Source organism: Scaptodrosophila lebanonensis, unplaced genomic scaffold (assembly GCF_003285725.1).
Source record: "Scaptodrosophila lebanonensis strain 11010-0011.00,11010-0021.00 unplaced genomic scaffold, SlebRS2 tig00000129-arrow-arrow-pilon, whole genome shotgun sequence".
Taxonomy (NCBI): Eukaryota; Metazoa; Arthropoda; class Insecta; order Diptera; family Drosophilidae; genus Scaptodrosophila; species Scaptodrosophila lebanonensis.
In genome coordinates, this window is record NW_022060583.1 from 1,546,949 (window position 1) to 1,568,639 (window position 21,691).

The 21,691-nt window shown below is 42.4% G+C and overlaps 3 protein-coding genes across 3 annotated transcripts; 1 reads left to right on the forward strand and 2 right to left on the reverse strand.

Moving 5' to 3' along the window:
- The first annotated feature begins 863 nt into the window (after positions 1-863).
- LOC115628955 (neprilysin-1) lies at positions 864-15,203 on the forward strand. Its single transcript, XM_030525231.1, has 9 exons — positions 864-1,191; positions 1,285-1,461; positions 10,978-11,046; positions 12,385-12,512; positions 12,585-12,702; positions 12,783-13,789; positions 13,871-14,033; positions 14,096-14,412; positions 14,475-15,203. Exons 1-9 carry the CDS (start codon positions 864-866, stop codon positions 14,745-14,747), a joined length of 2,580 nt encoding a protein of 859 aa, XP_030381091.1. The 3' UTR covers positions 14,748-15,203.
- A 903-nt stretch (positions 15,204-16,106) lies between these two features.
- LOC115628846 (putative inorganic phosphate cotransporter) lies at positions 16,107-18,778 on the reverse strand. Its single transcript, XM_030525092.1, has 2 exons — positions 18,372-18,778; positions 16,107-18,256 (listed from the first exon to the last, which is right to left on the reverse strand). Exons 1-2 carry the CDS (start codon positions 18,556-18,558, stop codon positions 16,731-16,733), a joined length of 1,713 nt encoding a protein of 570 aa, XP_030380952.1. The 5' UTR covers positions 18,559-18,778; the 3' UTR covers positions 16,107-16,730.
- A 1,418-nt stretch (positions 18,779-20,196) lies between these two features.
- Positions 20,197-21,442, reverse strand: LOC115628871. Its single transcript, XM_030525127.1, has 2 exons — positions 21,137-21,442; positions 20,197-21,052 (listed from the first exon to the last, which is right to left on the reverse strand). Exons 1-2 carry the CDS (start codon positions 21,248-21,250, stop codon positions 20,342-20,344), a joined length of 825 nt encoding a protein of 274 aa, XP_030380987.1. The 5' UTR covers positions 21,251-21,442; the 3' UTR covers positions 20,197-20,341.
- Positions 21,443-21,691: the final 249 nt, after the last annotated feature.

Consider the following 21,691-nt stretch of genomic DNA (forward strand, 5'->3'; position numbering starts at 1 on the left):
ACTTTGAAGCTATTTTGACCGTTAAAATTCAGCAGTTATTTTAAGATTAGTTCCACTGTCGGTACACATCATTGCTAAATGATGCATCCCATCCAGAAAATGATCTGCTGCGGTCTTCGGCCCGATATGAAACCAGCACACACGCCTCATACTTGTTTGGACTCGTACATATCCATATCAAGTATCCATAAATCTATCCATATATAGCTATATGTACGCGTATATATCCGTATCATATGACGGGCCCGTCGAGCCCGTACTCGTTTGCCTCCAGTGGCATAAATATTTCATGCCTAATGCCAGACGACGTGCCATTTGCCATGTGAACGGCCGCATGTGACATTCGTTGTTGTCGCTATTGTCGTTGTTGTTGTTGTTGTTGTTGTTGGTGGTGGTGTCAATCATGGACAGCCTTTCAAAATTGGCGGCCCGGGACCGTAAGAGGGACAGGGACAGGGACTGGGACTGGGACAGTTTGGACCGTGACAGTTTGGACTTAGGAGGGGTTTATAGCGCTCTAGTATCTCACTATCTGTATTATCCGTATCTCTATCTGTGCTTTCCAGTGTCGTCATCAGCGTCAGAGCTGCCGACGTCGGCGTTGTGGCATTAGTCGTCGCATTAGAACAACTGTGCGAAAATCAAATAGTAAAGTTGTTTGGTGGACAGCTGCTCATCATTGATTATTCATAAGCCCCGCGCTCTGTCGAACCCATCAACGAGCCGGCAAAGAGCAGGCTGTTGACTTTATCCGGCGATCCACGACCATAAATCAATATAACATAGAGACGGCCAACCGTATCGGCAGACCAAGTCAACGAGCATTGCAACTGGCGGCACTCGGCCGCCCGCCCCCCCAAATAATGTTGGGAACGGCGAGCAGCGGCGCCCCGGGGCCCACAGAGAACAGCGAGAAGCCCCTGAACAATGGGTTCCTGCAGGCGGGCGCTCATGCCATGGACGAGCTGAATGCCACTGTAGTGTCCCCGCTGCTGGGACAGCAGACCACCAGACCGGGCCTAGCACCAGCTGCAGCCACAGGGTCTCTATCGGCAACGCCGGCTTTCAAAGTTCCGCAGCATCAGTCACAGAACAAACTGCCGAGCGTCGCATTTCTCAGTCCGGACGGCAGTGGCGGCGTGGGCAGCGCCCTTCAGCGCAACATGCCGCCGGCAATGCTGGTGAGCACAGTCACAGCACCAACAGGAACCACAACAACAACAGCAACAGGAGCAGGAGCTGCTCCAAACACAACATTGACGCAAACGTCGGTAACGCGCCATCCTCGACCCAGCGATTGGCTGCTCAAGGAGCCGCAGCAGCGACGTCGACTGCTGGTCTTGGCCATCGCCTTCACTGTCCTGGGTGCGGCCATTGGGGCGCTGGCCATATACTTTGCCAGCGTCCATCAACGATGCCAACTATATCATCGGACAGCCCTGGCGGATGAGCTCAGCTCAGGTGAGTGAAAAGAATATGGAACGAACAGCGAATGCTCTTCCTATAAGCAGTAGTTAGGATATCCATTCATTAACGTTGCGATTATCCAATAATGATTTCGTTTCTCAAGATCACTAGATTGAATTCACATTCGCATTAGCTCTATTAGAGTATGTACAAGTATTCCAAATAATGGCTTCGATTTTAAAAGAATCCATCGATTTACCAGTAACGTGAATAGGATTTTGTGTTTCTTGAAGTGGGCTTTAAAAAGTGCATTTCAGATAAGTTTGTTGTGGCAGAAAACTATATTTTACTACACATATATATCGGTCTTTATATCGGTCTTTATTATCACATTTTAACATACTTAAATTTATTATATAGTTGTTAAGTTCGGCCTATTTCTGTCAGTTTCTTATTTAAATACAAGTACATTTAAATACAAATATATGTTAAGCACAATTTTAAATACAATATATTATTTGATCACCCATATTTAAATATCCATGCCATAAAATAAACTACTAAGCAATAGAAAGATAAAAAAAAACGAATTAAACACGGGCTTATAATCAATAAAAGAATTGGAAGAACAAATACACAAAAAATCTATAATATAGATAGATATAGATTCTATATCATCATCTCTTATAAGTTTGTATATTCATTCCTATTCTGATTGGTCGAAAAGCCTACATTTTAACGCCTCCAAAAATATAAAACAGAGACAATGTTCCAAGAAAATATAAATATTGAAAGTGATGAACCATCATCTTTAAATTCTATTTAATAATATATATATTCTCGTTTCAAATTTAAGTCTAGAGGAGTTGCTACATTTTCACTAACTTAATAAAAGTAAAAAATCAGCAAAGATAGTAAACCACTCCCACACCCTAAATGGTGAATGATTTGACAATTTGGCAGACACAGTAGGGTAGATTAGATACCCTTGGCCATTAAGAACTATATGTTATCAACGATTGTGAAGGGTATATACCTTCGCCACAACCGAAGGTAACTTCTTTCCTTCGTCTTTCGATTGATTATGGCTTAATATCAAAGTTTGGACCTACAAATTTGTCCCACGCTTAGTATTTGCAATGTTTCGAATTTTTTAGTTGATTAAACTTAATTTTTCTTTTAAAATATTCCACAGCTCTATAATCCATTCGTATATTAAACAACTACTAAGAAAAGGATCTTAAGAATTTCCTGCTATGAAATACTATATTTAATTGAAGTAATATTAAAGCATAGGCTTGAGCTAATGAATACCCTCTCTCAATACTTGAGTAAAAAGAAAAGCAGCTAATTAATTATTTTATGAATGGAAATATTTGCCTAATTATTTGAAGAAACATTATATTATTAGAACAAGAACATAACCTTGTAAATACAGTTTTTTGATGAATATTAACGACTGAGAATTGTTGAACAAATATATAAGCATTTGTGCTGGTTTTCTCATAAGCAGTCACAAAAAGTAATTTTAAGGATTGATTTTGAATGCAGTAGCAGGAAATACTATTTAGTTTCATAACAAATACCATTTATACTCTGAAAAAAAGGGGACTTATAAAATAAAGTTTCTTTGCTAAAGACTTAAATAAATAATTGGAACCCCGTTAATTGAAGCCAGCAACTTGCCAGTTATTTGCTATAAAATAAGCTCGTTTAATTAGAAAGTCAATTTATTTCGAAATACCAAATGAATACTTTTTAACTTTCTTGTTTTTGATGTTTCTATGGTTAATACATTTTTAAAGTCAAATGTTTGCCTTAAAATGGCAAATATTATATTCAAAAGCTCTATTAGAATGTCCACCTAGTGTTAAGTTTCAACGAAATTAGTCGAATATTTGATCAACATTATTATAGTTTAAAAAAATCACGGCGACGATTCGATCTACATACGTAGCCAGTTCTGTGTGCTTCTTTCTCCCAGTACCAGATGATTTGTCAGCCAGCCAGATTGGACTACTATATCGTATAGCTGATTTTGCATTTACTTCTTTGTTCTTAAAGCTACCTATCAGATGAAATATATTTTGATTAAATTGAATTGAATTCGAGCTGAAATGCACTCTATTTATATCATATAGGAATCATTAGAACGATCGAGAATACGAAAAGGACAACTTTTAGAGACCAATACGTACTGGAAAAAGCTCTTGACAAAGTTTGAGCAGGATCGTCCTGATATAGAGCTATATGTTAATATGTTATGATACATTTGCGAAAGTTTACAAGCTACGGTATTTATTTATTATTTAAATAGGAGGCAATTGTGCGTTAAAAATGGATTTAAAACTTAGTAAAGGCAAACCTTTAAATAAAATGCATATTCGCCTTCCAAGCATTTAGTCGAAAGGGTAATGGACACAGGTAGTCCAACGGCCCGCCCTATAACCATAGACGATCATCGACTGGCATTATCATTAGGGGGCGCCGATAGTGAGAATTGAAAAGAAATTGCAGGAACGTTGCGCATACGCCACGTTGCCGTTGCTAAATGACTAAATGCTAACTGGGTCAGCAGGCAATCAAAATCGCTTCAGTCGCTCGTTTTGCTGGCTCTGTTGCTGCTCGTTATCCTGGCATCCTTACGTCCTGGCATCCGTCGACGCCGCGCTTCGTTGACTTTTTAGTGCACTAAATGAGCATTCGATTTGCTTGTATGTTAAGTGAATTTGGTGCCGGTGCCAACGGCCACAAAGTCATTTAGTTGTCCCACACACACACACACACACACACACATATAGTTGGCAGCCTGCAGCATCCGCTTAACCGCCATCAGAGCAGCTTGTGAAGCTGGCCAGCAAATGGAGCAAAAACTCAATTTCCTTGCTGCCGCTCAGCCCGGCAACTCGGCCAGCAAACAAACAAACAAACAAACAATGGAAGAAAGAAAGAAAGGGGGGAGTGCGCAGCCAGCAGGCAGTTAGGAAGGCAAGCAACAGGCGTTCAACACTCAACAGGCTGATGCTGACGACGACGCTGACTGCCATTTGGGCTTTATCTCTGAACACCTTCCATTTTAATATTCAAGTGGTTGCGAAAATGTTGTCAAATCTGAGCTTCATCCTTTCAGTTTTCTTTTTTTGGTTGCTCCTTTGCTGCCTCAGCAGAACTTTTGTTTGTTCCTCTACGTCCCCATACTTTTGCTCGCCTTTTCTACCTTTCCTTTCCTGAGAAAGAAGGAATGGTTCTGTCTCCTTTTCTTTTTGCTTTTTTGCTTTTTGTTTGATTTGATGCCATTCATTGGCAAGGACCGGAGACCACAGAGCCGTGAGCCGTGAGCCAAGAGCCATGAGCCAAGAGCCAAGAGCATAGAGTCGGGCCAAGTCAACAAAAGCCACACAATGCCAACCAATTCCCACTAATCGCATTCTCTGCCGCACAGCGACCGCAGACATCATCCAGATTCTCACTCTCTCGCATGCTACAAGCTGCCTATTTCCGCTTGCATTAAATGGCCCGCGTGCCGTTTGAAATTCAATTACAGAATATGTCAAACAACAAACAGGCGCTAAAGCAACAACAACAATACACCATCATCATCATCATCAACAGCAACAGCAACAGCAACAAGAACATGGCTTCCTGGCTTTCTGGCACTGAATCTGACTCTGACTCTGACTTTGGTCATAGCTTTTGTGGTATTTCGTTTGTGCGTTGTTTTTTTTTTTTTTTTATTTTTCTACAGGGGCTTCCAGGCCTCACACATTCTTTGGCCAACAGCCACACCCCCTATCTATTGGCATGGCCTGCCTTGCGCCACCTTCATGCATTCATTCATATCGACATCGAGCTAATGCGTTTCGGAGCCAACTTAAATATTTAAGGTCCATACGGTCCACGGCCATGTTTGGGCAACAACTTCATTTTCAACATTTTCATCATTTTCAAAAAACCAATCAATTGGCGGGCTGCCCATGAATTTTTTAGCGCTCGCTTCAATCGATCGGCAGACTTCGGGCCGCCTCGTGTGGTCCTGTCAGCGCTTGATTGAATGGCTACGCACATCCACAACCACACAACCATATGCACACACACACCCTCACCCCCACGCTCAACCACACACACACACACACATGTGCGTGTTTATATTTGCGTTGTAAAACGTGCTTTTAATGTTTTGCGCCAAAATTCATTGATGGCAGGACAACGGCAGGCTGCCATCAAAGCCTATTTCAAACAACAATGACACGCAGCCAAACCCACACACGCCACGCTTTACACTCCCATTAGTGTGTGTGTGTGTGTGTGTGTGTGCGAACGTGTTTTTTATAACTGTTTAAAAATATATTTCATCTATAAATATGTGCATTATGTTTATGTCGTTAGCTGTGTACCGCCCGCGGCAGCAACAACAACAGCTTACAATGAACAGCATACAGGTCCTTGTCTAGGGCTGCTTCAACAACAAATTCCACCAGGACGAAGCTATTGACAGATTAAAACAACAGAGCAACGAAAATTTATTCCATAATCCGATCACTCTACATATCTTCCTTACTACGAGTATGATTATAAAGACTTGATAATTTAGGACTGATTTTAGTATATCTCTGATACTGATACACAACGTGATGTGAACAAACGGACCTTTTCAAATACACCTAAATCTGTTATTACATGGCTTATTTTATACGGTTTTGATTTAACATGGTTTGACTATTAAAAATGTTTCAATGAACAGCATACAGGTCCTTGTCTAGGGCTGCTTCAACAACAAATTCCACCAGGACGAGGCTATTGACTGATTTAAACAACAGAGCAACGAACATTTATTCCATAACCCGATCACTCTTTCTTCTTTATTATGATATATTTAGTATATCTCTGATACTGATACACAACGTGATATCAACATACGGACCTTTTCAAATACACCAAATTCTGTTTTTACACGGTTTTGATTTAACATGGTTTGACAATTAAAAATGTTTCAATGAACAGCATAAAGGTCCTTGTCTAGGGCTCCTTCAGTAATAAATTCCACCAGGATAAAGCTATTGACTGATTTAAACAACAGAGCAACGAACATTTTTTCCATAATCCGATCACTCTACATATCTTCTTTTCTACGAGTATGATTATACAGACTTGATAATTTGAGTCTGATTTTAATATCAGTGATACTGATACACTACGTGATGTGAACAAACGGACCTTTTCAAATACACCTAGTTATGTTTTTACATGGTTTGAAAATTAAAAATGTTTTACAGTCGACTCTCGTTAATTCAAACCTGCGATAATTCGAACCTCTCTATAATTCAAAGTTATCACGAGGTCCCTTCAAAATCTCCTTATATTTCGAACTAAATCAATATATTTTTATGCACCTGGTAATTCGAACGAAAAACTCATTGATATACTTGTATAACAAAACGACGCGTTAATTCGAGCTCATCGGCGTCCAACACTCGACAATTCATAGTTGCATAGAGATAGAGGCGGAAAGATTGTATGCAAGTACATTTTGCGACAAGTTCAAACTTGTATCAACGTACAGGTGCTAGCAAAAAACGACTTCTGAGCATCATACGGTCACCCCTCAAGATCCGTCCCGGCAACTGCTTTTTATGATTAGTTTGGCTCTTCGACACACACTTCACACAAATTGGTTTCTTTAGTTATCATTCAGTTGCTGTTAGAATTGCAGCTAATAAATAATAATTGATCAACACTTAATAATTCAAAGTTTTCTTATTTTGAAACTCTCGATAATTCGTAATATTTTAAGAGTCCCTCGAGTTTCGAATTAACGAGAGTCGACTGTATATGGTCACACGACTTTATTCCATTTAGCACGATTCATTTTGCATTTGATCAATGTCCTTTTTTACACGACTTTTTTAGGAACCCATCTACCGTGTAAAAACAGAATTAGGTCTTCCGTATAACTTGCTTAGCTGCCTTCAATCATGTTCAGAGACTTTTGAGGCAGCTAACATCGATTTAACTTTCAATTAACATTTATATCTCTGGCGGTTTGTATATGTACAAGTATATATAAAGTTTTACACCTAATTCTGTTTTTACACGGCAGATTGCTTCCAGAAACAACCGTGTAAAAAAAGACATTACATTACATCATCAATTTCATTAATGGTATGACCATATATCTCGCTCTTCATGTATCTTGAATTGGGTAAAGAATCGTTGAATTACAAGAATCATGGAAAATCACAAATAGTGGGTAAGTGGGGTAAGCCTCCGAAATTCTCTTTCAAATACCGCATCGACGACTTTAGCATTTAAAGGCGATGAAATAATTATCTAAAATAATGTTAACTTTAAGCCGAATTCATAAGCGGTAAAATGCTTTCTCCATTCATATAGTATAGTATAGCTTCCTGAGTACATTGATATTTAATTGGTATGAACAATAGGCTCATGTATAAAATAAAATTGACTAGATTTTTCGTACATTAGTTCTAAAAGTAGCCTTAAACAATCCATATACATCCTTTCATTCATTTTGTCTTTCATAAAACACTAAAATGTTTAAACACGTTTTAAAATGTTTCTGTCCAATTTTTCGATTGAAAAGTGTATTAAAGGATAAGGGTTTTAAAGGGCCTGACTCTTGTATATAGTACTTTATGCCCGCGCTCTCGCTTAAGGTCCTTTCATTAAATATAATGCTGTTTTGTTGCTAAAGCCCCATTCAAACTAGTAATTTTTATCACAGTTTTTTTCTCGCATACAATTATTCCAATCTCAGTAGAACTGGCTGTTTATTTCATTAACTAATTCATCTATTAATTGCTGCCAATGGCACTACTACTTGTACATGCAAACGCATCGATTTCAATGCCAGGCAACTATGTTGGATAAGAATTGCTTCTATTCCTTAAAAAACGACGTCAAATGGAGCTTAAATATTTCACAAATTGTTGACCGCGAAAGTTCCAATTAATTTGGTTAGAGGTCTGTTGTTAAATTATTATGCACATATACTTGTACATATATGTGAATGCACATTAATTTATATATAAATATATATTGGAATATAATTTTTCCAAATTCCTCAAATTACAATAACTTGGTTTTTTAAACAAAAACGTAATTCAAATACCACGCCCTAGAGCATGCTAGAAGGAGGCGTGGCAGACCCCACAAAGTATACTATATATTTTATTGATAAGTATGATAATACTTATGCCGATATAGCCATGTCCGTCTGTCCGTCTGTATGAACGCAAGAATCTCGCGAGTTTGCGTTTTGTTTCGTTATTTCTTCGTGTTAAAATGGCGACGATATTTCTGTCTGTTAGAATATGATTGGTTTCTAAGAAAGAAGAACAACATCAAATTATCCAATTTCAATCCAAAAATACATACATATTTATGTGCAAACAAAATGAAAAGGCAAAACAAAATTTAACTTTAGATATTTATTATAGGCACCGTTTCAGTGGCTAATGTCTAAAATTTAGACTCTAAATCATAATTTTTACCGACAAATTGAATTCAGAAAGTATTTGAGGATTTGAACCTTTGGAGGAGTGGGCATCAGTTTGTTGAATTTATACGCCAGCCAAGCTTGATAAATTCAAATAAAATTCCTTCATGAAATATGAATTTTCATGCGCTTTCGTTTGAATCGTGTTTTTTTTTTAAAGTCGAGCTTTCCCGAGCAAGTTCTCGCACTCGTTTGCTTGAAGGATAGTTCCAAACTATGATCAGTCTAGGAGTAACAAAGAAAAACTTATAACATAAAAAAGGAATGCAAAGAAAAAACAGAATATTAATATATTAATATTATTAATATATGTAATATTAAACAAGAGAGAACGCTACAGTCGAGCAAGCCCGACAGTGTAATACCCTGTACCCAGGTAAACTTCCGGCACTGAGTTATATGCGCCTCTAGCAGAAGCAAAAGGAAGAAGAAGAGCGAACTTGATGCTGCAGCTTGTGGGCGTAGTACCGAAGTAAAATTGTTTCGCTAATAACTTTTCTTAGAACAAACCGAATTAGATGAAATTTGAAACAAAGGTAGATAATTATATAGAAACTAGAAATGATGTGTGCATAGTTTGGTTAGGGTAGCTTTTAAAATGTGGACGGTATTGACGAAATTCTGTAGCGGAGGAAGGGGGGGGAAATTCCAAAAAATAAAAGAAACTCGTCCTTTCTCGGACCTAGGAGAAACTGGATACCAACTTTGGTTATTCTAGCTTTTATAGTTTCTGAGATCCTTGCGTTCATCCAGACGGACGGACAGACGGACGGACAGGCGGACAAACGGACGGACAGACGGACGGACGGACGGACATGTCTAGATCGATTTCTCTCGTCATGCTGATTCAGTATATACTTTATGGGGCTTATGGGGAGATGCTTCCTTCTGCATGTTACATACTTTGCACAAACCTAATATACCCTTTTTACCCTACGGGTACAGGGTATAAAAATGTAGTAATGCATTACTGATCCTGAAGGGGTATTTTAGTCGCCGAAATAGGCCGCTGGTATATTTGGGATGGCTATGCATGAATTGCTTTTTAAATGTCAGCGATACATTTTCCATTACATGTCCATGCACGGAGAAGAAGCAAGAAGGTAGCAATACAAGTATGAGTCGCAATACTCGCACCTAATCATGGTAAATTTCATTAGCGGACTGGGGTGGTCCAGGTTAGGGCAAGGGCAAGGGCAGTGGCAGTGGCGGTGGCAATCGTTTTAATTAATAAACAAGGCATGTGTCAGGTAAGGTTACCAAGGCACGAAGCATTTGCTCACCTTTTTTATTGACGGCAGTGGCGGCGACAGTCGCATGCAACATGTGGCACACATTACAACACAGGACAGGACAACAACAAAACGATTCGATGCGATCCGAGCCGAGCGGAGTGGAGTGGAGGCGTTCGACAGGCAGGCAGAAACAGTGGCAGCGAAGCTACAGCGTTTCGTTTTTTAATTCAATAAAGGCCGGGCCGAGCTGGGTCGAATGGAGCAGCTTTAAAAGCTGGCAGCGCTCGGTTGTTGTTGTTGTTATCATTGTTGTTGTTGTTGCCGTTGTCACTGCCTGACTGACTGCTACTCTTTAATTTACATTTGATTATCTTTGGTTGTTAAGGTTGTGACTGCTTCTGCCGTCATTGCCGTTTTTTTTTTATTTTTTTTTATTCTTCACACAATTCTTCTTCTCCTTCCGCTCTCCGACAAGTCCTTTTAATGAAAAATTCAAATTCAATTTACTTGAGTGGTTTTTAAACCGTTTGTTGTCTGTTTGTATTTTTTTTTTCTTGCTGCAAATCAAACCTGTGATTGTCGGTGTATGTGTGCGTGTGTTTTAATGTTTGTGGTTCTTAAAAGTCATTCACTGGCCCCTCAAACCACAAACTGGCCCCTCAATCCCACATTGCTCATACGCCCCATGCGCCGCCTCGAGTCGTTTCCGTGCCAAAGAACCAAAGAGCTTGGCGGCCATTTTGCCGCATATGCAAGCTCTTACCGTTACATACAAGTAAGGACCTTTATTCATGTCCGTACTCTCTGCTCTAATTACAGCCGACGATGGCATATCAACGAGGCATGGACAGGACAATATCTGCATGACACAGGAATGCGTGCGTACAGGTGAGTGTCCAGCTCCCTTCTCCGTGCTCCAAGTTATGTGTTTAGGAAGATTGTGGCTTTGCATGTCCATGACGGGACAGTTTTACTTGGTTGGTGGTGGTTGGGTAGGCGGGCGGGGGGGGAAGAAAGGGCCGAGTGCCACATAAAAAGTGCATGTCAGCCAAGTGTCACCAAACAAGGCGGAAGACGAAGGCAACATGGCCAGCACTTCTAGTCGTTGCTGCTACCACAAAAGACAAACATGTACGATTATGTACGAGCATGTGGTCCTGGTCCTGCTCCTGATCCCCCGACCTGACCACCCATCCCACCCCATCCAACATGACAAAGACATGTTTTAATGGGCGCAGTCAATCAATGCATCGCCGGAGACCGACCACTAAAATGACTTTGGCTTTATATTATTTATAAGTAATTCAGCTGGTTTATTGCCTGTTTACTTGTAAGTAAGCAGTCCACGTCAAATGAATTAGCACAAATACTCTTGATTGTACTTAAATGGAGCTCTTCTAATCTAACTAATTCCGGGAAGCATTCCATGGCAATAAGCCAAAATCCCTTTCCAACATATTCTGAAAAAACAAATTATATTAAACGAACGGGTATGTAGCCTAGACTTATGAGACTAGACCTGCCTTAACTCTTTGATCGTCGTACTAAGAAGCTAAGAAAAGGCACTAGTTCGAGGCGTAAAAGGGAAACTTTGTTCATAGAGAACACATCCAGGAACGAACCAAGTGCTGTGTCGACCGATTTGAAGATTCAAAGTGTCTGCTAAGAAGCGTTTTTCACAATTTGAACCAGATGAATCAAAAGCGGTCTCCAGTCTGTATGAGGATATTTGGCAACTGATTTAGCTGACTATTTTGTTAGCCATGCCTAGGGAATTGGGAGTAGTCAGATATTTTGCGACATTCACGTTGTGTTCAATTTTGAGTTGAGCCTTTTGTTTTGGCTTTTGTCTGACTGGCAAACTTTTTGGCAGCAAGAACTGTAGACAATTCATGCCAAGGACCCAGACTCAGACTGGGCCAACTTTAAGCGTAAATTTTGTGTACATAAAGGAAGTTGCGATGCCTGTACGACTGAGGAAGTAAATGGGTTGGGCTTAGGCCAACAACTGCTAGTGTGTGAAAAAACTTTACACATGATTTGTTGGCCAAGTTGGGAAAGGCGGTACGAGAAGGGGGGGTCTGCGCCTTTATGATCACAATAATGAGGCATAATTTATGACAAGTGCATGGCACTTTAATGAGACGCAGGTGTGACACTTCCCCTGAGCTTCGCTAAAAGAAAGTTATTCAAACAAATGTAATTTACAAGCCAGAGTGTTTGCAGCTGCTTCGTTGTTATCGGCCATGGATATGACGGCCGATCCCTGCGAGGATTTCTTTCAGTATGCTTGTGGCACGTGGAACAAAATGCATCCCATACCCGAAGATCGCAGCTCGATCAGTACATTTGAGGTGGGTCTGGCTCTGTACATATGCATGTATATAGCATCATCGTTGATTGATTTTGGTACTTTTTTTTTACAGGTGTTGTCCGATCAGCAACAGGTGATTCTTCGTGGAGTACTGGAGGAACCGATCGATGGACGCGATAACAAAGCGACGATCAAGGCAAAGACATTTTTCAAAAGCTGCATGGATATACGTAGGTGCAAAAACAGTGCTTACTCAATGATCCTACGGCCCTTGCTCTCGTCGGTTAGCTCATTCCCTTTTCCGTTGCAGCCCAGATACGCAAGATCGGCGATGGCCGGCTGAAGGAAGTGCTCAAGTCACTGGGCGGCTGGCCCGTAATCGAACGCAACTGGCAAGCCCCCAGCCAGATGAGCATTGAACAGCTAATGGGCTACCTGCGCGCCAACTACAGCGAGTCGGTGCTGGTCGAGCTCTATGTGGGGGCCGACGACAAGAATAGCTCGGTGAACATCTTGCAAATGGATCAGCTGCAATACGCCCTGCCCTCGCGCGACTATTACCTGAAGGCGAGCAGCGAGAACGATCTAAAGGCCTATCACAAGTACATGACGCAGGTGTCGCTGTTGCTGGGCGCCGATCCGACCACGGCGGCCCGGGAACTGAATGAGGTGGTACTCTTCGAGACGCAGCTGGTGAATGTTTCGCTGCCGGAGGCAGATCGACATGACACCAGCGCCGTCTATCGCAAGATAACGCTGCCAGAACTGCAGCGTCAGGTGCCGGAACTGAACTGGACAGAATACCTGCAGACCTCACTGGGACCGCAGATCCCCTTGCATGCGGAGGAGCCACTGGTGACGTATGGCATGCAGTATCTCACCGAAATGGGCAAGATCCTGAAGCGCACCGAACGACGTGTGGTGCACAATTATGTGCTCTGGCGTTTGGTCATGTCCCTGATGACGCACATGATCGATGACTATCAACGTGAGCGTGTCGAATTCCGAAAGATATTGATGGGCATTCAGTCGGAGCGCACTCGCTGGTCCCAGTGCGTCGAGTGGACAAACAAGAAGCTGGGCGTGGCCGTGGGTGCGCTATTCATACGCGACAACTTCAATCAGGAGAGCAAGGAGGTGGCACTGGAGATGATACACACTATACGGGCCGCCTTCAATGAGCTGCTCGCCGAGAACCATTGGATGGATGACGAGACCCGTGCTGTGGCCAAGGAAAAGGCGGACTCCATGAACGAGCGCATTGGCTATCCAGAGATACTGACAAATGCCACCGAACTGGAGCAGGAGTATGTCAATGTGAGTGCGCCGAACCTTTCAAGCCCCTCCATAATAATATTGCCATAATCTCTGTCTCTCTCTCTCCCCCTCCGCCTCCAGCTAACAATTGTGCCAAACAACTTTATAGACAACGTGCTGAACATTCTGCAATGGGAATCGGCGAAGGTGCTTCATCTGCTGCGCCAGCCGGTGGACAAGGAGAAGTGGACCACAGAGCCGGCTGTTGTTAATGCCTTCTATAACCCCAACAAGAATGACATTGGTATAATAATATTATGATTCCTGCATAAGAGCGCGCTTTTCAACACCTTCCATCCCACACAGTGTTTCCCGCCGGCATTTTACAGCCGCTTTTCTACAGCCAACACTTCCCCAAGTCGCTCAATTATGGTGGCATTGGGGTTGTGATTGGACATGAGATTACCCACGGCTTCGATGACAAGGGTAGGCAGTTCGACAAGGAGGGAAACATGATGCAATGGTGGAACAATGCCACCATCGAGGCCTTTCGAGAGCGCACGCAGTGCGTCATCGATCAGTACTCGCGCTACAAGATCAATGAGGTGGACATGTATATGGATGGAAGGATGACGCAGGGTGAAAACATAGCGGACAATGGCGGCCTCAAGCAGGCATTTAGGGTAAGTCCGTTAAAGGATATTGCTAATCTTGCATCACTTATGCTTTCGTGTGCTCCCCCTAGGCCTACAAGAAGTGGGAGAAACTGCACGGACGCGAGCTGCAGCTACCAGGCCTGAACATGACGCACGATCAGCTCTTCTTTCTCAACTACGCCCAAATCTGGTGCGGCTCCATGCGACCCGAAGATGCGTTGACCAAAATACGCTCCTCTGTGCACTCGCCGGGCTTCGTGCGAGTGCTCGGACCGCTCTCCAACTCCCGGGACTTTGCTCATGCGTACAACTGTGGCGAGGGCACGACTATGAATCCGGAGAATAAGTGCAGTGTGTGGTAGATGACGACGACACAGTTGCTCCCCTTCGCTCTCTTTCCCGCACCGTCTCTTTCTTGCTCTCTTTCTCGCTCGCTCCCTTTCTCATTAACTGGGGATTGTTTGCATAAGATTATTTTTTTATATTTATATATATCGTATGTATCGGGTGTATAAAGAAGAGGATGTCTTTTTTTGTTTATATATACATATATATATATATACTTATATTCGTTTATATAGTATATGAATACATACCTGATGTATACCTACATATATGTATGCTGCTATATGTATCTGTAATGCATATACAAATCATGCTCCCTCCTCCACATAGCGCTTCAAAATATGCAACCTATATAAGTATATACATATATACATATGCTCTATTCTTTAAGACAAGCAACATCGCTCCCAATATCCGAGAAGAGTCAGTCAACAAATGACATTATAATCGTAAATAAAATTAATTTAAAACCATGTTTACAAAACTATTGTATTGAGTAAGGTTTGGGATATCCACACGGTAATATTTTTCCTAATTTTTCCAATTGCTTCAATAACAGTTTAATATCATTAAATTTTTGCTAGATATGCTATGCAAATGAAACAGATAAAAAAAAGTGTATAAAAAACGCGACCTAACGGCGAATTATAAATACGCCCCCATCCAGCAGAACCAGAAAATAAATCATCAAATGTAACATGCAGAAGGAAGTATACATATGTATTCTTGATCAGCATGACGAGAGAAATCGATCTAAACATGTCCGTCCGTCCGTCTGGATGAACTTAAGAGTCTCAGAAACTATAAAAGCTGGAGTAACCAAAGTTGGTATCCAGTTGCTCCTAGGTCCGAAAAAGGACGAGTTTATTTTATTTTTTGAATTTTCCCCCCTTTCCACACTACAGAATTTCGTCACATTTCCAATCTAAATACAGTTATCTACTTTTGTTTTAAATTTCCAATTCGGTCAATTCTAAGAAAAGTGATTAGCGAAACAATTTCACTCCGGTGCTACGCCCACAAGCTGGAGCTCCTGTTCCTTCATTCCTCTTTTTGCTTCTGCTAGGAGCGCTTATAACTCAGGGACGGAAGTTTCTCTCGTGTTTAATTTACTTTTCATTTAACTAAATGTATATAGTATGCCCTTGATCAGCGTGACGAGCGAACCTTTTAAACACGTATAGTCACGGTCTTTCAGACTCTTCAGTATACCCTTTCATAGAGAATAGGGTATTTGAACAATTGCCCATACAACTGTACCCCTTTGAGTACAAGGAACCTACACGGTCTATAGTAGAGCTGCAGTTCTGATAACCATATCCAAGATAATGAATGGCGCATTAAAAAACGCCCCCGACATCCGACGGGTCTCAGAGTGCGATATGTTTGTGCGGTTTTATTGTTGCCATACAAATCGGCACACAACTGTGCCTTCTTATACGTTAAATAGATACGTTCATACAATATGTACATATGTTCATAAATAAATTGTTGAATATGTATACAAGTAGTTGTAGTTGTAAAAAATTGTCGTAAGGCAGCCACAGGCCACTACTCTAAAGCTATGAGCACGTCTTAAACTCTAAACTTTCGTACATTGTTAAAAAAAAAACAATACGTTGAACAAAAGCTACGCTTTACAAAAACAAAGTTCGTATAAAACCAATATTGCGCGATTCTAGCAAAGCATTTACATTTATAAGTAGTATGTACACACATATTGACATATAGACATCATAATTCATAGTACAAGTAAATCGTTCGAGACCATCGAGCCGCCTCCTTTGAGCGCTTGGAAGCAATGTAACGGGATAATAATATTTGGTTTGGAAGCAACTTGCGCGGAAGGGAGCCTAGGAGGGCCCGATGGCTAGCGTCGCTCGTCAGGAATACTGCGTCTTATAGTTATCACACGTGCTTATAGAACAATATAAGATACATAATTAGATAATCCAGAGTGGTCCGCAGGTACATAAAGCCTCTTCTCTCCCCATATCTGGCTAAGTTTGCAACGGAGCTCTAGTTCCGCGTACACGATGACCACGTCGTTGAGATGGGGCCGCACGAAGCGACCAACTTTGCTCATCTGCACTGGCAAAAAGCAAATAAATGAAATTTCCGGCAATGTTGAGTCCAGCTGCCAGCCAGAAGACAATGTGCCATTGGGTGAGAGTCTCGCGATGATTGATGATTAGACCAATGACATAGGGCGCCAGGAAGCCACAGATATTGGCTGCGGAATTAGTTATGCCATACATTGTGCCCGCAAAGCGAGGACTGAGCGCAATGTGGTTCATTTGATTCCCCGCATAGACGGCGCCCCCAAAGGAGCCAACACCGGCCAGCATAAAGGTAACCCAAACCCAATCACAGCCCACATAGATAATGCCAATTAGACCCAGCGAGGGCACCACAGAGGCCACCGTATTCCACAGTTTGTATGAGTTCAGCAGCGAGATGTAGCGTCGCTGCAGCATCCAGTCGGCCAGAGCGGAGCAAGCAATGCCTACGAACCAGGCCGTTAGATACGGCACAGCATTGAGCAGCGCATTCGATTGAATATCAAAGTGTAGGATATTGCTCATGTATGTGGGCAACTCTGTTAGTTGTGTGTAGAAGGCCCAGCCCTGGCCACACTGCGTGAGAAGAATCGCCCACAAGGGCACGGAACAGAGCAACGAACGCCAAGGTATGGCGTCGTCGACATTCCGTGTACGCCTCAATTCCACGCCATCCCCAACATCGTCGTCCTCCTCTTCCTCATGCACATCGATATATCCGCAATTTGGGCGAATGCTTCGCTCAATGTAGTCCCGTTCAGCTCTCGAGATACGTGGGTGCAAGCTTGGCTTGTCGTACACCAAATACATCCAACAGGCAAACCAGAGCATTCCCATCAGTCCGAAGATGTAGAAAGCCGAAGGCCAGCCGCCCAAAAAGTCCAACGAGCAAAGCCAACCAGCCAATGGCATGGAGATGACGGTGCCAATATTGGAGCCGGCATACACAATGGCCGCAAACTTGTTGCGCTCCAGTGGCGGTATCCAGTGCGCCAGCATGGCATGCATCGCCGGATAGGTGACCCCTTCGCCCATGCCCTCCAATATACGCACCAGCACCAGCAACGGCAAATCCCAGTGAGCAGCGAATGGTGTGAGCAGAGTAAAAATGGCCGTAACTAATACACCGTAGCCATAGATGCGTTTGCCACCCATTAACTCTGCCATGCGTCCGCCGGGCACCTGAGTTAGCACATATCCGTAGAAGAAGCTGCCTAACACCAAGCCCTGTGTGGCCTCGTCCCAAACGAATTCGCCTTGGGGGAGGACGCGCGTATCATTCCGTACTGGCGGCACTGGACACGTATCATCGTCCACCACGGAGCTGTTGGCATGTGGAATAGCCGTTTGATTGACCATGGCCACAATCGCAACTGAGAGATTCACGCGCATGGCATAAACGACGGCGAAGCCCAAAAAGCCCATCAGCCCGAAAATGTGTCGTGTTTTGGGGAATTCACCGTCAGCTGTGGACAATACAAACAGCCATATGTTAGTTACATATGTACATACATACATATGAGTGTATATACATACATACATACATACATATGTACTACATTATTCACTTTTTGCACTTACCGCCCGCATCGTTTATGAGCGGCCCACCCCTGCTGCCGCCACAGAACGCCTCCTGCTCATCAGTCTCGTCGTACTCATCGTCTTCGTCATCGCCTGTGCTGGAAACCAGGCGTCCATGGCCGAGCTCATCATCTGCATAATAACAGGAGGCGTCACGCGTCTCGTCCGTCCATTTGCTGGGCGGCATTGTCCACGTCAGCGAACGACAGCAACTCCTGCTATCGGCAGGGAGTTCTTAATAATTTTAAGAAAATATTGCGCTGATCGTTTTAAATGCGATTGCCTGTTATTTTCGTTACTTTTCCTTCTTCATGTGGTTTTGCAACTGCTAGCGCATTTTCTTTTTTCTAAGCCACGACACCTCACCACCTCCGCCAGCTGGAACGACTGACAGCGACTGTTGATGGCAGCGACGGCTACAGAAACAACTTGGTTGGCTCGCTGTCTGCTTGCAGTTGTAGTTGTAGCAACGACAACAACAAAATGCCAAACAAAAGCAACAGCAATTCTGTTGTAAAAGTGAAGGCCAGACTCAACACAGCGGGCGACGGGACCGTGGAAGGGTGGATATGCCAGACCAGTCAGTTACTCTCTTACTGCTTGTTGCTCTCTTGCGCGTCTCTCATCTGCCCTCTCAGAGCAGCGTGAAAGTGGAGCAAAAGACCCGTCGCAACGCCAGCAGCAAAAAGTAGAAATGAAACGAGTAGAATCAACCAACGCGTTGGTTCCACAGTTTGTCGGGTGTAGGGGAATGCAGCGGAGAATTTGTAAATTACTATGCCATTGTTTAGTTGTTGTTTAATTCCCATTCAGTTAAAGGGTGAGAGAAGAGAAGAGGCCGGGAGAGCACTGACTGATTAAAAGTATGGCGCAGCAATTTGTTAATACATACATATGTACATAGATGTATATATGTACTAACGCTTTTGAAAACACTTCCTTATCGCCAGTTCCTTGGCAGAGAAATCATCCCCTAACTTAATCATAACAAGGCGCCCTGTTGCATCTCTGCAATCCTCCATTTCTAACCTTAACCTTGCCCATTACACACTTCTATGTACATATGTACATACTCTATACACGTACTGTTTAGACACATATATACACGCTGCTTTAAATCGTTCCTTAACACCAGTTCCCTGGCGGAGAGAAATCATCCGCTAACTTAAACAAAACATGTCGCGCAACTACTTAACATGCTACCCTGTTGCATCTCTTTAACCCACATCTAAGCTTAACCTTAACCCATCACAGTTTTATGTATGGTTATAAAAAAATATAAATATAGTCTCTTACTCAGTGAGAGGCTTCAACAAAGAAAGGAGGGATAAAGCAGGTGAGTACCGAAATGGTGCTACAAAAAACAACGTTACTGACATTCTGGCATGAGGACCGCGACAGATTACTCATTAGTTGGCTAAAAGGAAAATTAATAAACAAAACTTGTTCCACGTATACCGCAACCACAGTGAGAGTTTCTATATAAATATCTATATACTTGTACATATGTTTAAAATCGGTAAAGTATCTTTAGTAAAAGCTCAGAAGTTATCTTTGTCCTCGCCCAACTTCACTGTCCCCTATTATAACAACTGTTTTATGGTCGTGAACCGCGAACTCTTACCCTATTGTAGACAAATATTACCTATAATACGTCTACCATTCTACACTTCAGCCGTTCATCGAAGGATAAATATTGAAGTAACTATAGATTTTGTAATATACGGACCAGTATATTCGACTAAGAATACGCTATTTTTTCTTACAACAGGAAACTTGTCCGCCTATTCTGATTTACAAAATAAAATATAAAATAGTGGAGCTATTTTCCCCTTTACATGAAACATACTCGTATATTGACAAAACGTTGTTAGTATATAAAAAGAGGTAGCTATATATTCTAAAAGTCTAATAAAGCACCTTGGATGCTGTCTCCAGTCCCTGTAAATGCTCGGCTCAGTGCGTTTCTTTCAATTGGCGAAAATTGTGCCCACCGGAAAGACAATTATCTTGCGTTTCTTCATAACAATTGACTCATAGTGGTAGCCCTTGGTGATATTTACATCGCTTCGGTCCGCTTTGAATGCCTGATTGATTGGTTCCAGGCTCACATTAGCGCAGTTGATAAAGAACGTGTCGCAGTCCACACGTTCGGCAATTTCATAGGCACAGGACATGTGTTCATTCCAAATGCTGACAGAACTGAACTGTACTGGCTCACTTAGATGTAGCTGGGTAGCCTCTTTGGCAGTACGAAATGTGTGTAAGGTTATTACGCCAGTCGGCCCATCACCCAAATATTTATGGGTAAAATCTTTCACTATAGTGGGCGAAAGCTCAGCAGGAACTGACTTCGGATCGCCCACATAGGTTATAGCTTTAAGATTTTGCAGCTTGGCCAGGGTGCTTACATAAACGGAGTGCTGCGCTACCTCGTCGTCCAATTTCTTAATGCGTGGAACCACTCGCTCCATAAACTGATCAACTATGCTTTCTTGTATGGCTATTGTAGCTACGGAATGTGGTCCAAACGGATTGTGCAGCGATTCGAGGAGATGGTGCATCGCGGAGTTCATATCGCCGTTATCAAACACAATCATCAGACTCGGTGAATTCCATTGGTACTCCACTTGCTTCGATCCATTTAGGCAATCACCACTACGTTCCTTGATCTGGGGCAGCTGTGTGGCGTAAAAGACAACATAAATTATAATAATAATCTCTGTATGATTGTGTAAGACGCGTGCGTGTTTTAAGATACTTACGGCACATTTTCGAGCCTTTGTAGACTCCAGATTGTCTACCATTTTGGATGTGATTATGGACGCCGGTAGTGGGGAAACCTTCGAAATGTTGCTAGATTTTTTAGCAGCAGCCATGCCGTATCCAACTTGCACTTTGTACAATCACAACCTACAAAGGGCGTCGTCGTTGTGGTCCCACACGCGCACGTTATCAACAGGTTTCTCACACACAAACACACTCCTAAACTGAGGCAGTGTTAAAGTTGCTTTGATAACAAACCAGTGTTTATGGTGCGTGGCGTTGCCCAATGTAGGTAATTGCAATGTTAATATGCTAGCTAGTTTAGCTACCAATACAAATCTTAGAAAGCATGGTACATATACTATGTACATATATGTAGAAATTATTTGTTTACAATTTGGCACTGTTGCCATGTTACGCACGGGCCCACTTATTTGAGCACTTCTGCGCACCGCTTTTCAGCACTGATGCTCCTCTACTTGTGTGGCAACACTTTTTGCGATTACGCCACCACTGTTGACGCCGACGCCGACGTCGATGTCGACGCATGTGTC